We start from the raw sequence: 22,283 nt of genomic DNA on the forward strand, positions 1-22,283 counted from the left end.
TTTGATTGAGTTTTATGAGGAAGTGACGAAGATGATTGATGAGGGAAGGGCGGTGGATGTTGTCTATATGGACTTTAGTAAAGCCTTTGACAAGGTCCTGCATGGTAGACTGGTGCAAAAGGTGAAGTCACACAGGATCAGAGGTGAGCTGGCAAGATGGATACAGAACTGGCTCGGTCACAGAAGACAGAGGGTAACAGTGGATGGGTGTTTTTCTGAATGGAGGGATGTGACTAGTGGTGTTCTGCAGGGATCAGTGCTGGGACCTTTGCTGTTTGTAGTATATATAAATGATTTGGAGGAAAATGTAGCTGGTCTGATTAGTAAGTTTGCGGACGACACAAAGGTTGGTGGAGTTGCGGATAATGATGAGGATTGTCAGAGGATACAGCAGGATATAGATCGGTTGGAGACTTGGGCGGAGAAATGGCAGATGGAGTTTAATTCGGACAAATGTGAGGTAATGCATTTTGGAAGGTCTAATGCAGGTGGGAGGTATACAGTAAATGGCATAACTCTTGGGAGTATTGACAGGCAGAGAGATCTGGGCGTACAGGTCCACAGGTCACTCACTGAAAGTGGCAACGCAGGTGGATAAGGTAGTCAAGAAGGCATTCGGTATGCTTGCTTTCATCGATCGGGGCACAGAGTATAAAAATTGGCAAGTCATGTTGCAGCTGTACAGAACCTTAGTTAGGCCACACTTAGAATATTGCATGCAATTCTGGTCGCCACACTACCAGAAGGACATGGAGGCTTTGGAGAGGGTACAGAGGAGGTTTACCAGGATGTTGCCTGGTCTGGAGGGCATTAGCTATGAGGAGAGGTTGGTAAAACTCGGATTGTTTTCACTGGAACGATGGAGGTGGAGGAGCGACATGATAGAGGTTTACGAAGTTATGAGCGGCATGGACAGAGTGGATAGTCAGAAGCTTTTTCCCAGGGTGGAAGAGTCAGTTATTAGGGGACATAGGTTTAAGGTGCGAGGGGCAAAGTTTAGAGGGGATGTGCGAGGCAAGTTTTTTTTTTATATAAACACAGGGGGTGGTGAGTGCCTGGAACTTGCTGCCGGGGGAGGTGGTGGAAGCAGATACGATAGCGACGTTTAAGAGACATCTTGACAAATATATGAATAGGAAGGGAATAGAGGGATATGGGCCCCGGAAGTGCAGAAGGTGTTAGTTTTGGCAGGCATGAAGATCGACGCAGGCTTGGAGGGCCGAATGGCCTGTTCCTGTGCTGTACTGTTCTTTGTTCTTGTATGAGCAAACCCAAGTCTCTTTGACCAGCAACACTTACAAGTTTCACACCTTTTAAAAAATTCCACTTTTCTATGCTTACGACCAAAGTGAATAGCTTCACACTTCCCTACATTATACTACATATTCGGCACCATTCGTGACTCCTCAGATACTGAAGCAGTCGGTGTAGAAATGCAGCAAGACCTGGACAATATCCAGGCTTGGGCTGATAAGTGGCAAGTAACATTTGCGCCACACAAATGCCAGGCAATGACCATCTCCAACAAGAGAGAATCTAACTATCTCCCCTTGACATTCAACAGCATTACCGTCACTGAATCCCCCACTATCAACATCCTAGGTGTTACCATTGACCAGAAACTGAACTGGAGTAGCCATATAAATACTGTGGCTACAAGAGCAGGTCAGAGGCTAGGAATCCTGAGGCGAGTAACTCACCTCCTGACTCCCCAACTATCTACCATCTACAAGGCACAAGTCAGGAGTGTGATGGAATACTCTCCACTTGCCTGGATGGGTGCAGCTCCAACAACACTCAAGAAGCTCGATACCATCCAGGACAAAGCAGCCCGCTTGATTGTCACCCAACTACAAACATTCACTCTCTCCACCACCGACGCACAGTGGCAGCAGTGTGTACCATCTACAAGATGCACTGCAGCAATGCACCAAGGCTCCTTAGACAGCACCTTCCAAACCCGCAACCTCTACCAACTGGAAGGACAAGGGCAGCAAATACATGGGAAGACCACCACCTGCAAGTTCCCGTCCAAGTCACACACCATCCTGACTTGGAACTATATCGCCGTTCCTTCACTGTCGCTGGGTCAAAATCCTGGAACTCCCTTCCTAACAGCACTGGGGGTATACCTACCCCAAATGGACTTCAGTGGTTCAAGAAGGCAGCTCACCACCACCTTCTCAAGGGCAATTAGGGATGGGCAATAAATGCTGGCCTGGCCAGTGACGCCTACATCCCATGAATGAATTTAAAAAAGCCCCTTGCACTGATGCTTGCCGCACTCCACTGTTTACTGCCTACCAACATGAAAATGCGCTGTTTATGCCCACTCATTGCTTCCTGCCCATTAACCAATCCTCTATCCATGCTAATATATTACCCCCAACTCCATGAGCCCTTATCTTGCCTATTAACCTTCTTTGTGGTACCTTATCAAATGCCTTTTGGAAATCCAGATATACTACCTCTACTGGTTCCCCTTTATCTACCCTACTAGTTACATCCTCAAAAAGACTTTTGGATTCCCTTTTATGTTGGCTGCCAGTCTCTTCTCATTCTCTCTCTTTGTTGCTCTATTTCTTTTCTCACTTCCCCTCTGAACTTTTTATATTCAGCCTGGTTCTCACTTGTATTCTCAATCTGACATGCGTCATATACACCCTTGTTCTGCTTCACCTTACTCTCTATCGTTTTCATCACCCAGGTAACTCTGGCTTTGTTTGTCCCACCTTTTCCTCTCGCCGAAATGTACTTCAACTGTACCCAAACTATCTCCTCTTCAAAGACAATCCATTGTTCAATTAGTTTTGCCTGCCAATCTTTAATTCCAATTTACCTGGGCCAGAACTGTTTTCACCCCATTGAAATTGGCCCTCCTCCAATTAATTTTACTCTGGATTGCTCCTTGTTCTTTTATATAGCTATCCTAAACCTTATGATATTATCAATGTCTCTTAAATGTTCCCCTACTGACGCTTGATCCACTTGTCCCACCTCATTTTCCAGAACCAGATTCAGTAATGTCTCCTTCCTCATTGGATCAGAAATATACTGATCTAGAAAATGCTCCTGGACACATTTCAGAAACTCTCCCCCTCGCTGCCCTTTACACTATTATCCTAGTCTACACCAGGATAATTAAAACCCCTCCATTATAACTACTCTCGCACCTCTCCATTATTTCCTTGCAAACTTGTTTTTCTATATCTTTCCCACTAGTTGGTTGCCTATAGAATACACCCAGTAGTTTAACGGCATCTCTATGGTTTCTTAGCTCTAACCAAATACATCTGTCTTTGACCCTCTGAGACATCATCTCTCTCCAGCACTGTACTATTCTCCTTAATCAATGCAGCCACTCCTGCTCCTTTCCTTCCTTCCCTAACTTTCCTGAACACCTTGTATCCAGGAATATTTAGTACTGTTATGGTCAGGTGAGGAGGGGGTCAAAGGGCTTCCCTCTTTTCTATCTCCTTGTTTGACCACAACAGGTTTAGTTCTTTTTAAAATGGATGTAATGGCCAATTCAGTAGGTGTTTGATTATTTACTTGCTATGATCATAACAAATACCAAGGGGATAGGTTTTCTTGAGTTTAACAAAGAATGAGGTTAACTTTATTGTACTTAAACCAAACTAATTATAATAATAAACTACGTGCCAACTTTCAGACGCATACACACACCAGAGGTCCACACACACACAAATAGGTTTGAGTGGAGAAGGGTAGATTGGTCGAGTTAGGTATACAGTCTGTGGGGTTTGGTAATTCAGCTGGCTTGTAGCTGAATTTGATGGTCCTAAGGCAGAGTTCGCAACATGCAAGCCGGAATGGGGTGGGTGGGGTGGAGAGCGAGACCACCAGGGGAAGGAGGGGGTGGGGAGGGGCCGAGGGGCAGCTTGTCACATGACAGTCACCCAGTGTTTCAAGCATGATAGTCAGCAGTGTATTTTATCTTGCTAAAACGAACAAACAGTTCCCTCAAACTTCCTGGGTCTTCGTTCTTGCAGGGATGAGAAGGCATGTCATCTCTACCTCAGAGGCCTTGCAATGTAGGATACAGTGTTGAAAAGTAGGTGGCCATCTTAAGCTACTAGCAAAGTCATCTTTTATCTGTTCTTTTAAAATTTCCTTTAAAAATATAAATTCAGATCTCCAGTCAATGAATTAAAGAAAATTTGCATTCAACAAAGCACACTGGCGTGACAGTACCCATTCCTGTCTTTTTTTGAGCCAGGTCTCAGTTATCCCCATGACATCATATTCCCCCGTGACTACCTGCACCTGCAGCTCACCAACCTTATTTACCACACTCTGTGCATTCACATACATAAGTAAACCCAATTTAGGCCTTATAGCATTTTCTCTTACTCAGAGTATCTAATACCTTACTATTTCTTACGCACATGCTGTCTGTCTCTCCCAATTCTTTGTGCACCTTGTTTTTCCTCTTTAATGTTACTTCCTAGTTCCCATTCCCCTGCCAAGTTAGTTTAAACCTTCCCCAATAGCACTAGTAAACTGCCCCACAAGGATATTGGTCTCGGCTCTACTCAGATGAAACCTGTCCAGCCTGTACAGGTCCCATCTCCCCTAGACCTGATCCCAATGTCCCAGGAACTAAAGCCCTCCCTCCTGCACCATCTTCCAGCTAAGCATTCATCTGCTACAGCTTCCTATTTCTATACTCACTAGCATGTGGCACTGGGAGTAATCCAGAGATTACTATCTTTAAGATCCTACTTGCTCCCTAAAACCTGTCTACAGTACCTTATCCCTCACTCTACCTATGCCATTGGTACTGGTCTGGACCAGAACTGCTGGCTGTTCATTCTACCCCCTCAATGCTCTGCAGCCGCTCAGTTACATCCCTAATCCTGGCACCAGGAAGGCAACATGCCTTCTGGATTCATGCAGAAACACCTGTCCCCTAACTATAGAAACCCCCATCACTATTGCTTTCCCAATCTTCCCCCTGCCCCCACCAATCTGTAAAGCTGAGCCAGCCATGGTGCCATGGACTTGGTTCCGCTGCGGGGTGCAGCCAGAGCCATCACTCTCAGCAGTATTCAGAACTGAAAGTGAGATACACTCAGGGGACTCCTGCACTACCTGCCTGGTCCTCCTCGACTGTCTGGTAGTCACCCATTCCCTCTCTGTCTGCACTTGTTTAAACTGCGGAGTGACCACATCCAGAAGTGCACAAAACTCTCAACCACGCGATGCACTGCAATGACACCAGCTGCTGCTCAAGCTCCGAAACCCAGTGCTTGAGGTGCTCCAGCTGACAACACTTCCTGCACATATAATTGTCCAGGACACGAGAAGAGTCCTGAAGTTCCCACATGGAATAGGATGTACGATCCATGGGTCCAAGCTGCCCTATCATGCCTCTTTATATAAGACTATTAACTGACTTAACAGAAATAAACTTCAGACTTAAATAATTAAACACTCACCAATCAGCTACTTCCCTTGTGCTGATTTTATTTTATAGGGTGTTAATAAAAAAGTTAGTAAAAACATTTGATATCTATTCATTTACTGAAAAATTCAGAACCCTTCAACGTTACTATTCCTTGGTATTTAAATTTAACTTTATCCCCTAGATCTGATTAATTAATTGAACACTGATTTTAATATGATAAATTACCAAAATGGCTTTAGATTTTTACACCAATTGATCCAGTCTTATGATTGATTAATTTAAATTAAATAAAAAGCTTACCAATGTACTCACCTCACGTGACTTTTTGTCCTGTTACATCACTTCACAATTTTTTTCTTGTATGGTTTAGACTCTCGGACTGATCACAGTGTTGCTCCTTCCTGGGCTTCTCCTTTTGTGCTGTTCCGCTCGAGCAACTACTCCTGTTTAACTATATTTCTGGGAAACTAAAACAGCATAATTTCAGGTCACTTTCTTGGCATCACCAAAATACGGCTGAAGGCAATCCCATCGCTGCCATAATTTGCATTATAGGGGGAGTTCAAATCCCACCATGGCAGCTGGGGAATTTAAATTCAATTAATTAATCAATCTTGAATCAAATGCTAGTCTCATTAATAGTGATTATGAAACTACTGGATTGTCGTAAAAACACATCTGGTTCACTAATGTCCTTCAGGGGAGGAAATCGGCTATCCCTACCCAGGCTGGCCTACACGTGCTTCCACATCCACAGCACTGTGGTTGACTCTTAACTGCCCTTTGGTTTTCTAGGCTATTTCAATCAGTTTTATCAAACCACTACAATAAAAAAAACACTGTGGATGTACCTACACCACATGGACTGCAGCAGTTTAAGAAGGCATCACCACCTTCAAGGGCAATTAGGAATGAGCAATAAACGCTCGCCTTGCCATCAATGCTCACATCCCAAAAACGAATCAAAAAAACAATTATTCACAAGAATACCATGACTATTCAGTATCTTGGTACCACAACCATCTAACATATGTGCTATGCTGTTGGATAAAGTTTTTATGTATATATATTCAACAGCTCCCATCACTTTCTATTTATACTAAACAAGTGTTGTAGAATGAAATATTTGGGTGCCAGTAAAATCTTCACCTGTTTAGGAAATTGAAAACAGAAGAAAATCTGGATTTCAAATTGAATTGTACATATTAAAAATGCAAAAATAACCCTGTACTTTTGTAAACCATTATATTAAAAATGTTACATTTTAAACAAAGTAAAAAAGGTGCAACATTCATTTTATTAAACTTCCAATATTCTGACGAGTTTATTGCAATGGAAGCATACTTTCCACATTAGCTAATATACTACATGCGGCCTTGAAAGCAGTGGTTTAGTTATTTTTATCAGAGAAGTGATTTTATATTCAAGATATTTTCATCCCATCATTTTGCTTGGATCATGGACCATTCTCGAGAGAAAGTAGGTGAATAACCTGCTCCCAGGATTCCATCAATACCACTCTGATGCCAACTGTCAGGAGATATTCCATTCTTCTATCGTGTGACTTTAAGATAAGTGCAGTCAACTTTCATTTCAAAGTAGTTGATTTTGTCATCACTTATGGCTTATACTACAGATGATAAACACACAAATTATAAAAGATTCTAATAAGATAAAACAGGACCATCTCCCTGGCAAAGTCTGGGCCTATCTCATGGGAGCCTTGCCCACAAACTTAAATTGCTAAGAATTGTTCCAGTTGCTAAGGGAAACAACATTGTGAATGCATTCATAAAAGAGCTTCTCAATCAGTATTTCAGAAAGCAGATCCAAAATGATTTCATTGAAAATTTTCAAAAGTTGTTACCAGTGGCTTATCACAAGGATCAGAGCTGGGGCCTTAGCGATTCACAATCTATATTAATGACTTAGATGAAGGGACTAAGTGTAATGTATCCAAGTTTCTTGACAATACAAAGCTGGGTGGGTAAATAAGCTGTGAGGAGGACACAAGGGGCTGAACTTTCATGTCAGGGACAGGAAACGCAAGTCAGGATGGTTTCCGGGTCGCAAAGGCACCCTCGTTGGGAAACGGAAATAATGTATGATATTTACAGATCACCCCTTAATTGGTATGGAGACGGGTCCGCCGTCCAATTAGTGGCCACGGGAGCGGAATGGAAGCGGGACTATTCAAATGCAGGCCTAATTTAAACAGATGTCAGCCATTACTGTGGCTGCTGTTTAATTCAATCTATCTCCAAGATGTCCCAGGAGAGCCAGAGGCCGGGAACCTGGGGCAAGGCTGCCCCTCGTTTCTCCGATGCAGACTTTGCGGCTATGTTGGAGGTTGAGGGACAGGAGGGAGATCCATTTCCCAGAGGGTGGCAGGAGGAGGCCATCCACACAGACGAAACAGGCCTGACAGAACATTGCTGCGATTGTGAGCGGCAGAAGCGTCACCCGAGTTCCTGGATCCAATGGCAGAAATGATTCAATAACCTCATTTGCTCTAGCAAGGTGAGTGCAACACCCCACCTTCAGGACAGGTCCCTGGGTATTCACCCTCTAGAACACACACCTGCTGAGGAGTCCCAGGTGCATGCTGCCCCAAATGTGGGAGGAGTGCATGACCAAGGCAAAAAGAGCCCTCAGAATGGCGCACAGCCATAGCTCTGCAGAAGACCTATCACAACTGAGACATGCAGATGCTAATGAATAGGAGCAGATGACATTGGCCATAGAGGACAGAGTGCCTTATCTCATTCTCTTTTGTCCTTGCAAGAGATATGGGCACATAATGCCCAGGAGAGGGCCTAAACGGGAGGAGGAGTCCCTACATTCAGGTGAAACCCCATGGAGGATCGAGCGATGGGAATAGCTAGTATTGCTGACCAGGAGGAAGTTGGCCCTGACAAAATGGGCAATCATGGTGATGATGGTGGATACAGAGGCAATGCACTCATTAATGGCATGCCGAACAGAGTTGCACTGCAGAAGCTTCTGCTGCCAAAGGCTAGCTCTCACGATCTTGTATCTCCCACAGGAGCAGCTGTCCAACAACAGAGACCCCCTCCCTCCCAAGCAGTGACCAAAGAGCAACAGCAAGCAGAAGAAGCACCATCACATCTTTTAGCATAGCCTCCACCAGCACAAATACTGTCACCCTGGTGGGTCCTTGTGCACTATTATAGAATGTGTCATTGAGTGAGCAGCATGGCACTTTTGGGTAGGAGGAGGCGTCAGAGACAAAGGGAGGTGTGGGCAGTCCCCACCGGAGGAGAGAGGACAGACACAGTCCTACTCAGCTGGGCACAGATGTAGGGCCTCAAGAGTCACGAGAAAGCAGGCTCTACCTAGAACAGCAGCAACAGATGTGCTCCCACGTTAGAGTTCCCTGACGCAGTGTGTAGTCATGAGCAGAGGATGAAAGTGTTCATCCAGCTCACATGTACTACCATGGCTCAGGGCGATTAGCACATGAGCTCCTCCATTGAGAGTGGCCAGTCTCATGTGGAGCCTTTTGCGGCAGCACTTGGAGCGTATACAGGAAATGCACATTGACATTCATGGGGTGCATACCACACAGTGTAGCCTAGACAGCTCAATGGCTCTGGTGGCACAGAAATATTTGGAGTGGATGTCAGTTGTACCCCAGCTGATGCCCTCCTCCAGGCATCCAGTGTGCCCGCCAAAACGCTGAAGATGTCACGGAGGAGAATGATGCTCATCCCTCATGGGGTGCCTTCATCGTCCTCAGCCTCGTTGGCTCCTCTGACAGACGGAGCCTCTGTGCAGCAGCCTCTGGAGATGCTTCCATGGGCACCTCCACGACAAGGATGCCAGCTACATACAACTCAGCCACAAGCAGAGACAAGAGAGCAGGCTGCCTCTGCTTCCTTCGAGACTACAGGGGAGCCCTGTGTAGGAGTGGTTGAATGCAAAGGCCACTGCATCGCACAGAGCAATGATCTCTGGGCTAGTTTACTGTCTCTATGCACTATTTCCTTTCCTTAGCACTGTATAAATAATGACACTTCAAGCCATATGTCTGTGACTCTTTTTATTGTGGAGTGACAAGTAAAGGGTATGAGGTGGTCAAGGAGATCAAGGGTCCCTCCACAATAAGGGCACAGCCTCTGGCAGATGTGCATCCTTTATTGGCCAGTAAGTGTTTAGATGTTTCAAGCTGAGTCTTGAATGGATGCGTGAGCAAAGGTACCTCAAACTGACTTCCCTACCATGCTCTTCATCCTGGGTCAGAGGGATGCAGTTGAAATATTCCTGAATAAAGTGATCCCTGACATTCAGGGCATCCTGATGAGACCTTGGCACCCGGCTCCGAGCCTGGCCACCTCCCTGTGCATCCGGGCACCTCAGTGTTCTCCACCCTCCCCCTCCCCCTATTCCTCCTCTTCCTCTGATGAGCTATTTGGTTCCATGGCCTCATTGTCCTCAAGGTCCATACCTCTCTGGAGAGCAATGTTACGGAGGGTGCAGCAGACCACCATAATGACTGAGACCCATGCAGCAGCGTATTGGAGGGAGTCACCTGGCCAGTCCAGGCACAGGAATCGCATCTTCAGAAGTCCAGTTGTCCTTGTGAGCAGGTGGCGTTGGTTTTAATCACCTATGTCTCGGGCTCTCGTTGAGGGGTGAGTAGCCATCTCTTCAAGGGGTATCCTTTGTCACCTAGGATCCATCCACAGACTTTGGGTGGGGGTGGAGTGAAGATCTGAAGTAGCCAGGACTGCCAGAGGATGAAGGAATCATAGCAGCTTTCAGGAAAGTAAGTGCACAGATGGAGGAAGCTCTTGTGGTTGCAGACCAGCTGAACGTTGAGGGAGTGGAAGCCCTTCCTGTTGATAAATCTGACTGGCCTGTCAATGGGTGCCTTGATAGCCACACAGATGCAATTTACAATACCCTGTACCTGGAGGAACCAGCAATGATGGCGAAACGCAATGCCCTCTTTGCCTGCGAGTCCTCATCTGTTATGAAATGAATGTATTGCTCAGCTCTGGCATATAGGGCATCTGTGTTACGACCAGGCGAGAAAGTAGTCTAGGGTTCCCCTTCAGCCTTCACCTGGTCTTCTGCAACAGGGTTTCATTTTAAACACACCGTGTTTTTAGCTCTCCCTTGGTGAATCCTTGTTCACCGCTTTCCAATTATAAGGCAAAGAAACCAGCACAAACAGGTTTTCTTAGGTTTAAAGAAGAAAAATTTGAAATTTATTAAACTTAAACTCTAATTCAGTTGCGCCTACGGATACACAATGCGCCCACACTAGCATGCACACACGATATACACATGCAGATAGAGACAGAACAGAGCTGAAGAAATAAAGTGGAAAAGTTTGAGGCAATATCTGAAGAGTTTTTGTTACAATTCTTCGAGCTCACTGTAGAGTCCTTGATTGTAGGTAGATCTTGCTTTCCGTTGGGGCCTAGTATTCTTCTTAAACCTTGTTCGCTGTAGGAGACTTTTCTCTCTTGGAGTTCATGTGTCTTCAGTGGATTTAGAGGTTTGTGAGAGAGAGATGGGAGGACAGGAGAGATCTTCTAAATCCAAGAGCAAACAGTCTTTGAGTTCAAACTGTTTGTACATTTCAAAAAACCCCAGGTTGCCAAGGAGGTTAGTCACGTGACTAACTGGTCTGACCATGTCTTGTATTGTATCACCTCAGCAGTCTCTGGAATGTTCCTCTTACACACAATACCTGGTGATCAAGGTCCATTGTGGGTTGAAGGTGTCAGGGAATGGTCCTTTGTCCTTCTAATCACCGTCTGCTAATACGCAAATGTCTCCTCCAGCCATGGCTGATCTGTTTAACAAGTCCTTTCTTCACTCCAGTTACACTTTAAAATCAATGTCCATGACAAATTTAATGTGCCTCATTCTTGGCAGATGGGGGCCTAGCATGACACCTGCAAGATGGAGTGGTATACAACTGTTTGCGAGATGCCACCAAGGTCCACAGCTGATCCTTGGAAGGAGCTAGAAGTTGTTCAAGTCCACAGTGACTTTTACAGCTACTGGCAGGGCTTAGCAAGCAATGCTGTGAGGTGCGAGATCTTCAGTGATGAGGGTGCAGATGTCTGTGACCATCTGCCTGGAAAGTTGCAGTCTCCTGCAGCACTGGGTCGCAGTAATCTCCTGGTAGCTCTATTTGGTGGAAGGCAAATGGTATGTTGGTTTTTACTGCAAGGAGGTTGAAGTACAAGAGTAATAAAGTCTTGCTGCAATTGAAGAGGGCTTTGGTGAGGCCATACCTGCAGTACTGTAGAGTTTTGGCCTCTGTACCTAAGGAAGGATATGTGGAAGGTCTGGCCTCCCTGCCCTTCATTTCTCTCCCCTGCCCTCCTCATGACCGGGGCTCTGCCCTTCCTGCTGAGGGTGTTGCTCCTCATAGCCACGTGGCCCAAAATCTGAGAGAGTTGTGTCCTCAGTGCCAGCTGTTGCCTTCCTTTTTGTCAGCTGGTTGTCCAGTTGTCCTAGGCAGCCTTGCCCCCTGCTCTTCCGCCCCTTCCAGGAGGGCAACAACCCCCCCTGCACTGCTCAAGCGCATGCTGCCCACTCTCCCCAGCACCTGCACAGTACCAAGTGCAGCTGTTTGTCAATGGCTGAGCCCCCCTCTGTACCATCTAAACTTTTATGGGTCCGATGTAATTCCCTGGGCAGCCATGACTGGTTCCATACTTTGTACCCCCAACCTTCACCTGGTCAGCCCCACACAGCATGTGTAGCCTGTGCGCCTCCGTGAAACTCTCAACACCCACCCCCATTAATGAGCTCTTCAAGAACCTTAATTAGCCTTGATGGGGAAATCTGGTGAGATTGCAATCCTGCCCTTCCCCTGCCTGGTGAACATAGCTGGCACTAGGAACGACGTCAGGAAACCAGCATGCCAACCAGTGCCGATATTTTCGCGCCCTGTCTTCACCCGAAAATTCAGCCCAAGGAGTCTTCAAAGGGATAAAACCAGAAAGTGCTGGAAATACTCCACAGGACTGGCAGCATCTGTGGAGAAAGAAACAGAGTTAATGTTTCAGGTCTATGAGCTTTCATCAGAACTGGCAAAGGTTAGAAATGTAATAGGCTTTGAGCAAGTGAAAAGGGGGAGGGGGGAAGAACAGAAGGAAAGGTGAGTGATAGGGCAGAGGTCTCTCTCCACAGATGCTGCCAGACCTGCTGAGTATTTCCAGTACTTTGTTTTTATTTCAGATTTCCAGCATGCACAGTATTTTGCTTTTATTTTAGACCTCAAAGGGATTGAGACCAGTTTAGTGAGTGGCCAACAAGGTGGCAGATGAGGTATAATGTGTGGAAATTGAGCTTATTTTTACTTTGAAGGAACAATAGAAAACAGAATATTTTTTAAATGTTGAGAAACTATTAAATGTAGGTGTTTGGAGGAATTTAGGTGTCCTTGTACTCAAAACAGAAAGTTAAGGCGCAGGCATAGCAACAATTAGGAAGGCAAATGGTATGTTGCTTTTTACTGCAAGGGGGTTGAAGTACAAGAGTAAGCAAGTCTTGTTGCAATTGAAGAGGGCTTTGGTGAGACCATACCTGAAGTACTGTACAGTTTTGGCCTCCGTACCCAAGGAAGGATATGCTTGACTAGCAGCAGCACAACAAAGGTTCATTAGATTGATTCTAGGATGAGCAGGTTGTCCTATGAGGACTGATCGAGTAGAATGGGCTGATAGTCTCTGGAGTTTAGAAGAATGAGGTGATCTCATTGAAACTTTGAGAGAGCTTGACAGGGTGGATGCAGAGAGGCTGTTTCCCTTTGTTGGAGCGTCTAGAACTAGGGGACATAATCACAAAGTAAGCAGATGGCCATTTAGGACCAAGATGAGGGAAAATATATTCACTCAAAGGGTTGTGAATCTTTGGAATTCTCTACCCTCAAAGGGCTGTGAATGCTCACTCATGGAGTATATTGAAGGCTGAGATCAATAGATGTTTAGATTCTAAGGGAATCTAGGAATGTGGGGATCAGGCAAAAAGTGGAGTTGCGGTTGCAGATCAGTCATGATCCTACTGAATGACCTACTCTTGCTCTTATTTATGTTCTTAAATACGGACGACCACTCCTGTACCACTGACATGAGTAAACAGAAAATATGCCGTGATACACTCCAGATGGGCAAAATGAGCACCCAGCACAATCTCATCCTAAATGGATGGCTTCATTTTATGACAGCATTCATTTAAATGAATGCTAATATTTAATTGAAGCCTAAATATAGTAGCTTAAATATATTTTTCCAGAGACTAATTTAAGCCAGCCTAAAAGGCAAAGTATTGCAAACCTGACTATGTGGATTTTGGCTAGATTTTCCACTTCAGTCCCTCAAAGATCATCACAATGAGAAGATTTTGCCCAGGCTGAAGGAACAGGGGATTAAGAAACAACAGGTAAAAATGAAGGAAAGGGAATTCCAAGTGCTAGCATGAGTTTGCAGACATGGATTGCCTTATTTATTTAGAAATGAAAATTGTCCTCATTTTTCTTAAAGTCGTGCACATAGAGCAGTGGCAAAGAAATCCAGAGCTCTTATTGCCTAATTGTCATCTATTGCAGTAGAGGTGGTGTCACATGAGATGCTTGAGAGAACAAATGCCCTCTATGGCACCCCACAGTATGATCTCTCTAGGTCAACACTGCACCATGCTTACAAAAAAAAAAGAGTGCAGTCAAGTTTTAGATCGCAGCTGACTGCTCATGTCCCTACATATGATAGCTCTAGCTGTAGGTATAGGCTCAAGATGCTGCATGGCTTACACCTACCCTATTTCTTATGTGTTCTTGCAGCAGATAACTGAAGACTCTTATCCCTGATAACAGTCTGGTAAATCTTCTCTGCATCCTCTTTAAGGTCTTGACATACTTCCTAAAGCAAGAAGTCCAGAACTTGACGGAATACCCTAGCTGAAGCCTAACCAGTGACTTATAAAGGTTTACCATGATTTTAATGCTTTTGTACTCTATGCCTCTATTGATAAAGCTAAGGAAACTGTATCCAGTCATATCATTAAAGACCCTACACAATAAATGGTGTTGGAGCTTGAATTTATATTAATACTTAAGTGAAATATAGTACTAATTTTAATCTGCAGAAAAATATATTTAAGCTACTTCTATATCATTTTTCATCATTGGCCAAATGGCGTTTCTTGCTTCATGCTTTAAGTACTCTCCATGTTTGGAAATGCTGTAGTTACACATTTTCGTCTTTACGTTTTATTAAGCAACAACTAGGGAGGTGTTACGGTTTTTCTCAGAGGGTAAATGGCATCTGAAGCTTCAGAAATTCCATTCTAGAAAAACTCTAATTTCACACAAACCACTTAACTCCCCACAAATTTTAGTTTTGATATTAAGAAAGCAAGCAAAAAGTACTGCCACATGAAAGTATTGCCAAGACGAGCAACTGCAGAAAAAATACTAAAGGCATAAAACAGAGCTAGATATGACATTTGTAGCTATGGCCACTGTGTTAAATCCAGCTGAAGTACATTATAAAACAACGTTATATGTTTCGTGCTGTTCTTTTCTCAGATATAAGCATAATACCCACCAGCACAACCACAGCCCAATTCAAGATCCCACGGTAGTTGAGAAATCCACTGGAGGAGCTGAGTAGCGATTCTCGGTTTTTGTGGCAACTGTTAAGAAAAAAAAATTGGCTCAGAAACCGATTAACTGAAATGATCTTAATAGCAGTCTTTTATTTAATTATATAATTACATTATATTATTTAATTACATATGCTATTTTTATTGGTAGTCAATTGTGGTCATCAGTCAGTAAACTCCAGATAATTGTCACTATTATTTCCTTCATCATGTAAACCATCAGACATCGGGACAAAACAGGTAGCTCTGTATTCTTCAGTCCTTCAAGTATATACGAATTGCAGACAGTCTCAACTGAATTCCAATAGGAAAGCAGATTCAGAGTCAAAAACTAACTCTATTTTGGCACTAATTCACAATTTTACTTAATCCACAAATATAACTGGCATGGGAAATTAGCGGTAGTTTTTTGAATATTGTCCTAGCAGTGGGGAGGCTCACCTGCTGAGAGCACATATTAGAAATTTAGACATATGCTGCCAATGATTTTCTAATCATTATTTTAAATAGATGAAAAGTTGTAGTTTTGATACATGCCTCTGATAGACAAGGCTCCCAGCCAGAAGCACAAAGCCATAAAATTACGCTGTTGAGAAAGTCACGGGGGGAATTTTAACCTAAAAAAAATGGGTGGGTTTGGGTCAGGTGAGAGGTTAAAGGATTTAAAACCTGAATCCCGACCCAAAACCTATGCAACCAGCCCACCTCTGGTTTTAATGGAGGAGAGATGGGGGAAAAGTGGGTGACCAACCCACTACAAAGTGGCAGGTTGGCACTTTAAATATTATAATAAGGCTAAAGCCTCATTGTTATTCAACATTTTGACATTTAACTGCGGGCAGCCAGATTTCCCAAGCCTTGGGAAACCCATGAGCTAAACCCAGGTGAGGACTGCAGGATCCAGGAAGGGAGTGCTTTTGCACTTAGCTGCTGGATTCAGTATGCTTTCATGGGCAATCCCCTCCAATTGGACACCTAACCCCGACCTTCCCTCCGAGGCCTCCGAGCAACCCACCACCCCCAACAAGGCCTCCAAATTCCCACCATCCTCCAAAGTCTCCAACCTTCACCCCAATCTCCCAGGTTTACAACCTGCTCACCACTCCCCGAGGCCTCAGAGCTTCCTCCTCCAGCCCCCCAGGCCTTTAACCTACCTACCCACCCCATTCACAAGTCCTCCAGCCTATAGTTTGATAGAAGATGCTTTTCTAAAGTTGGAACCAAGAAATATTTGAGGTGATTTCCTGACTTATAAGTGTTATTGACACAGTTATATGGTGTGGGGGCGGGGGGAGGGGGTGCAGAAGTGCTGTCAGCCTTGACCCAGTGGTGGTACTCTAAGCTCTAAGTCAGAAGATTGTGGGTTCAAGCCCCACTCCAGAGGTTTCTGTATATAATCTGCTTCCAGGCAGTCCTGAGGTAATGCTGCACCACTGGAAATACCATTTTTCTATTGAGATGTTAAACCAAGGGCCAGTTGGTCCTGCGAAATAAAGCAAATAATTTTTCCCAGTCCACTGACCAACATATCTTGCTCAACTAACACCACCAAAAGAAAGAGATTATCTGGTCATTTGTCCCACTGACATGTGAAAATGAGCTATTGCGTTTTCCTCTGTTAGAAGAGTGACTATAGTACAAAAGTATGTCATTGGCTATAAAGCACTTTGGGATATCCTGAAGTCATGAAAGGTGCTTTATCAATGCTAGTTCTTTCTTTCGCCTTTAAATTCTAACACTGCTATTTCTAAAATAGAGGATGAAGTAACTGCCTGCAGTAAGAAGGAAAACCTGGGAAAGTACGTTTTCTGTGTAAATGCTCAGCCATTTTACATAGAATTAAAATTTATTGGCAGGATTTTACAAAGTTTTTTTTAAAAAAAACAATTTTGTCACCTATAAGGAGCCATGCATTTGCATCACTTATTCTTATGATAAAATTACTGAAGCTGACATTCTGTGGGCCTACCAGTCTTTTTCAATAACTTAGGTGGCGTAAAAGGCTGTGTTCAGCTGTTAAATGTCATTTTTCTGGAACTTCCATTTCTCTCCCACCAAAGTTACAGTATTAACTCCACAGAATTTCAGGGTCACTGGGTCAGCATCCACGCTATGCACAAAATCATAGACATTTACAGCAGAGATGGAGGCTATTTGGTCTAATGTATCTGTTTCAACTCTTTACTGGTTAAATCCAAAACAACAGCATAGCAGCTAATCTTTGGCAGACAATCAATTGACCCAGCATCGACAGCCTTTTGGGGGACAGTGTTCCAGATTACCAGTACATTTTGTGTAAAATGCTTCCTTATTTCCCTCCTAAATGGCCTGGCTCTAATTTTAAGATTGTGCTCTCTTTTTCTGGACTTTCCCACCAGAGGAAATCTTTTCTCTGTATCTGCCCTATCGAATCCTTTTATCACTTTAAACACCCGTGATTAGGTTACCCCTCAACCTTCTAAACTCAAGACGACGGAAACCAATTTTGTACAACATGCATTCATAATTGAATCTTTTAAGCCCCCGTATTATCTGTTGAATCGGTACTGTACCCCTCCCAAGGTCAATATATCTTTCCTGAGGTTTAGTGTCCAAACTGATCTCAGGACTCCACATTGGGTCTGACCAAGGCTCCGTAAAACTGCTCATATGAAACCTAACAGTTGGTAACCAAATCTTTTATAGGGAAGTTGAACCTCTTATTCTGTGATCATTTCACAAGTGCAGTCAACTCTACATATGGCTCGAGAACATTTCTTTAGTTAGTCAGAATTACTAAGTGAATAATTAGGTTCTGAAATTCAACAGGGATTTTCCTGCTGTCCCACCGTAGATCAACAAAATTCCCAGAGAAATGGTGAAAAAAAATTACAAATAACTGTTCCACTGGAGTTTCTACAGTTCCCACTGAAATAACAGGGGAAGAGTAGGAGAAACAGTCTGGAATTTGTGGGGCCAGGCCAATACGGCGGAGAGATCTCCGCCTTGGCCTTTGTGAGCACACCCCACCGTGCCCGCACTCCACCACCCCGCCGGGTGCGATCTTAGATTGTTCCAGCACTTTAGGTGCTGGGATCCCCATCCCTTTACAGACAGGGATCCCGCATCCAAGATATACCGATCAGTCACAGGGCTGGCAGCTCAGCAGTGCCACCGAAATCAGTGGCCACTGCCGGTACTGCAGAGGCCTTGGACCTTGGCCCTTGGCCCAGTGCTGGAGCCTGGACCGGAGTTAGGTGAAGTGGGGTCACCAGGGCAAGTCTGGAAGGTCCCAGCAAGAGAGGGTAGGAGAGTGTGCGTTAAATGCAGGGGGAGTGGGGTCCATGGACTTTAAAGTACCAGTACTGACTTTGAAGTTGGAAATCTCTCTTATTGTCTCCTCCCTATTCTCCATCTACAACCAGGACATATTTATCCTAATCTTTGCTACGCTTATGTAACTTGAATTTCCCCTGTGTTAATTCATGCGCTCATTTTCATCCAAGCCCATTACTTCTATCTCCATTTTTCTTCTCTTTACCCCTCAAGTCCATCTCTTTTATCTCCTCCCCTTCCTGTTACCCAGCCTCCTCTCATTTCTGCCCTCTTACGTACGTCTCCCCCCCCCCCCCGACCTCCCTAAATTCCTCTGCCCCATCCTCCCCTTCCCCACAAAGCTAAGCTTCGCCCAAGATTTGCCCCTGCCCTATCCCTGATATGCATCTTCCTCTAGTTTCTCTCCCATCTCCCCTTATGCCCTCCTCATACTTGCCTTGTGCGGAGATTCACTTCCTGCTCTCTCGACCCTATTTCCACTAAACTGCTGACCACCCAACTTCCCTTCTTGGCTCCCATGCAAGTTGATATACAGATCCCTCTCCTCAGGTCCCCCTCCTTTTCAAATTAATCGTGATCACATCCCTCCTCAAAAGACCCACCCTTGAACCCCTTTGTCCTTGCAAACTAACATCCCATCTCCAACCTCCCTTTCCTCTCCAAATTATTTGAACGTGTCATCGCCTTCCAAATTTATGCCCATCTTTCCACCATCTCCATGTGTGCACCTCGCCAATCAGGACCCAGCAGCTGTACTAAAATGGCTCTAATAAAAGTCACAAACAATATTCACTGACTGTGGCATTGTTGCACTATCCCATCCCATCCTTTTCAACCTGAGATAAGGGTTTTAACCTATTGGTTACCGTGACGAAGTAGAACTCAATTCCTGTCAACCACTGGGTTTAATAGAAAGTTAAAATCTCAGATCAAAATTCTTTCCATACCTGGAATATAAATGCAAGTTCTTGCTTTTGCTGTCTATCAAGTGGCATCTAATTTGGAAGTCTTCAGTACTCAATAGGCACTGCCGTTTAGTCAACCAGGGCTAAAGTTAACAACTTATTTGCATTTCATACTAAAAATGTCACAGTTGACATAGAGTCAGAGATATACAGCACAGAAACAGGCCCTTTGGCCCATCGTGTCCGTGCTAGCCATCAAGCACCTATCTATTCTAATGCCATTTTCCAGAACTTGGCCCGTAGCCTCGTATGCTATGGTGTTTCAAGTGCTCATCTAAATACTTCTTAAATGTTGTAAGGGTTCCTGTCTTTACCACCCCTTCAGGCAGTGTGTTTCAGATTCCAACCACCCTCTAGGTGAAATTTTTTTTCGTCAAATCCCTGTTAAACCTCTTGTCCCTTACCTTAAATCTATGCCCCCTGGTTATTGACATTCTGCTAAGGGAAAAAGTTTCTTCCTATCTACCCTATCCAAAGGCCTGCTACCTGACCCGAACCCGACGGGACCCGACGGTATGTATCGGGTTCGGGTTGGGCCCCAATTCTCGGTCTGGCTTTCGGGCTCGGGTTGGGTTGGGCCGAGTCCAGGTTGGGCTGGACACACACGGTAAGTGTTCTGCCGGTAAGTATTGAAATTTTAAAAACTTACCAGAGGTGGGAGTCCAGGACGAAACGGAGTCTGCGCAGTCAGGGAGTGACATCACTATGACGTCATCACACATGCGCTGCAGCTTCCTGGAGGTTCCAACTTGGAAGGTAAGTAAAGGGATGATCGGGTTGGGCTTGGGTCGAGTCGGGCTCAAGGCAAAATCGGAGGGACTCAGGCCAGGTCAAGCTCAGGTTCGCAGTGGTTCGGGTCGGGTTCTTTTTCCCGACCTGAGCAGGCCTTTACTATCTATGCCCCTCTTAATTTTGTATACCTCAATCAGGTCCCCCCAGTGCGATAACATCTTAAAAAGGGTACAGAGAAGGCTTACCAGAATGTCCCAGGGATGAGGGACTTCAGTGATATGGAGAGGTTGGAAAAATTGGGTCTTTTCTCCTGAGAACAGGGAAGGTTAACAGGTGACCAAGAGGTTTTCAAGATGTTAAGAGGTATTGATAGATTAGAGAAAAATTATTCCCTCTCGTGAGGGGGTCAATAATTAGTGGTCATAGATTCAAAATCATTGGTAAAATATCTAGAGGGAGATGAGAAGTTTTCCCACTCGTAGAGTTGGTATCTGGAACGTTCTACCTAAAAAGGTGGTGGAAGCCGATTCCATAAGTAATTTTAAAAGGGAGCTAGACAAGTACTTGAGAATGAGGAGCTTACAGGGTAACAGACAAAAACAGATCTGGAACTAAGCACAATTGCTCTTTGCCAGCACAGGCATAGCAGGTCAAATGGCCTATTTCTGTGCTGTAAGTTTCTATGATTTTATGATTTCACTATCATCATACAGCAATCAGTTATTGCAATTGTAGCAAATATCCCAAGGAAAAATATTTAATGATTTATTTTTATGCAATCTTTCAGGTAAGTTTGCAGTACTGTTCCCCCGATGTGTTATTATATTCAAAATATAACTTTTTCAGTATAAGCAGCAGTTGCCTAAGCTTTGCTACTTCAATCACATTAATCCAAAACTTGGAAGCATTGTGAACTGTGAAGAGAATAGTGCAGAACTTCAAAAGGATATAGACAAGTCAGTGGAATGGGTGAACAAGTGGCAGATGAAGTTCAATGTGCAGAAGTGTGAAGTGATTCATTTTGGTAGGAAGAACACAGAGACACAAAGAACAAAGAACAGTACAGCACAGGAACAGGCCATTCGGCCCTCCAAGCCTGTGCCGATCTTGATGCCTGTCTAAACTAAAACCTTCTGCACTTCCAGGGACCGTATCCCTCTATTCCCATCCTTTTCATGTATTTGTCAAGATGCCTCTTAAACTTTGCTATCGTACCTGCTTCCACCACCTCCCCCGGCAGCAAGTTCCAGGCACTCACCACCCTCTGTGTAAAGAACTTGCCTCGCACATCCCCTCTAAACTTTGCCCCTCACACCTTAAACCTATGTCCCCTAGTAACTGACTCTTCCACCCTGGGAAAAAGCTTCTGACTATCCACTCTGTCCATGCCACTCATAACTTTGTAAACCTCTATCATGTCACCCCTCCACCTCCGTCGTTCCAGTGAAAACAATCTGAGTTTATCCAACCTCTCCTCATAGCTAATGATATAAAATAAAGGCTACAACTCTAAACGGAGTGCAGGAGCAGAGGGACCTGGGTGTATATGTGCATAAATCATTGAAGATGGCAGGACAGGTTGAGCGTGTGGTTAATAAAGCATACCGTACACTAGGCATAGAGTACAAGAGCAAGGTGGATATGCTAAATTTGTATAAAACACTGGTTTGGCCTCAACTGGAGTATTGCATCCAATTCTGGGTGCCACATTTTCAGAAAGATGTGAAGGCATTGGAGAGAGTATAGAAAATATTCTCGAGAATCTTTCCAGGAGTGAGGAACATAATTTAATAAAGATAAATTGGAGAAGTTGGGATTATTTTTATTGAAGAGAAGGCTGAGAGGAGATTTGATAGAAGTATTCAAAACTGTGAGTGGCCGGGACAGAGTAGATAGGGAAAAACTGTTCCCACTTCTGAAAGGATCAAGAGTGAGAGGGCACAGATTTAAGGTAGTTGGCAAGAGATGTAATGGCAACATGAGGAAAAACTTTTTCACGCAGAGTGGTTAGGATCGGCAATGCACTGCCACAGTATGGTGGAAGCAGGGTCAATCGAGGCATTCAAGTGTCAATTAGATAGTTACCCGAAAAGAAAGAATGTGCAGGGTTATGGAAAGAAGGTGGGGGAATTGCAGTAAGTGAATTTCTCATTCAGAGTGCCTGTGCAGACTCGATATGGCCTCCTTCT

General features: G+C 44.4%; 1 protein-coding gene across 1 annotated transcript in view; it reads right to left on the reverse strand.

Annotated features, from left to right (window-relative positions):
• The window catches only part of LOC137378596 (diacylglycerol O-acyltransferase 1-like), a 224,690-nt gene that overhangs the window by 201,967 nt on the left and 440 nt on the right, over positions 1-22,283 (reverse strand). The window contains exon 2 of the mRNA XM_068048897.1: positions 15,025-15,112. Within this exon, the coding sequence (XP_067904998.1) occupies positions 15,025-15,112 (88 nt within the window). The remainder of the gene's footprint in view (positions 1-15,024; positions 15,113-22,283) is intronic.

Source organism: Heterodontus francisci, chromosome 17, assembly GCF_036365525.1.
Source record: "Heterodontus francisci isolate sHetFra1 chromosome 17, sHetFra1.hap1, whole genome shotgun sequence".
NCBI lineage: Eukaryota > Metazoa > Chordata > Chondrichthyes > Heterodontiformes > Heterodontidae > Heterodontus > Heterodontus francisci.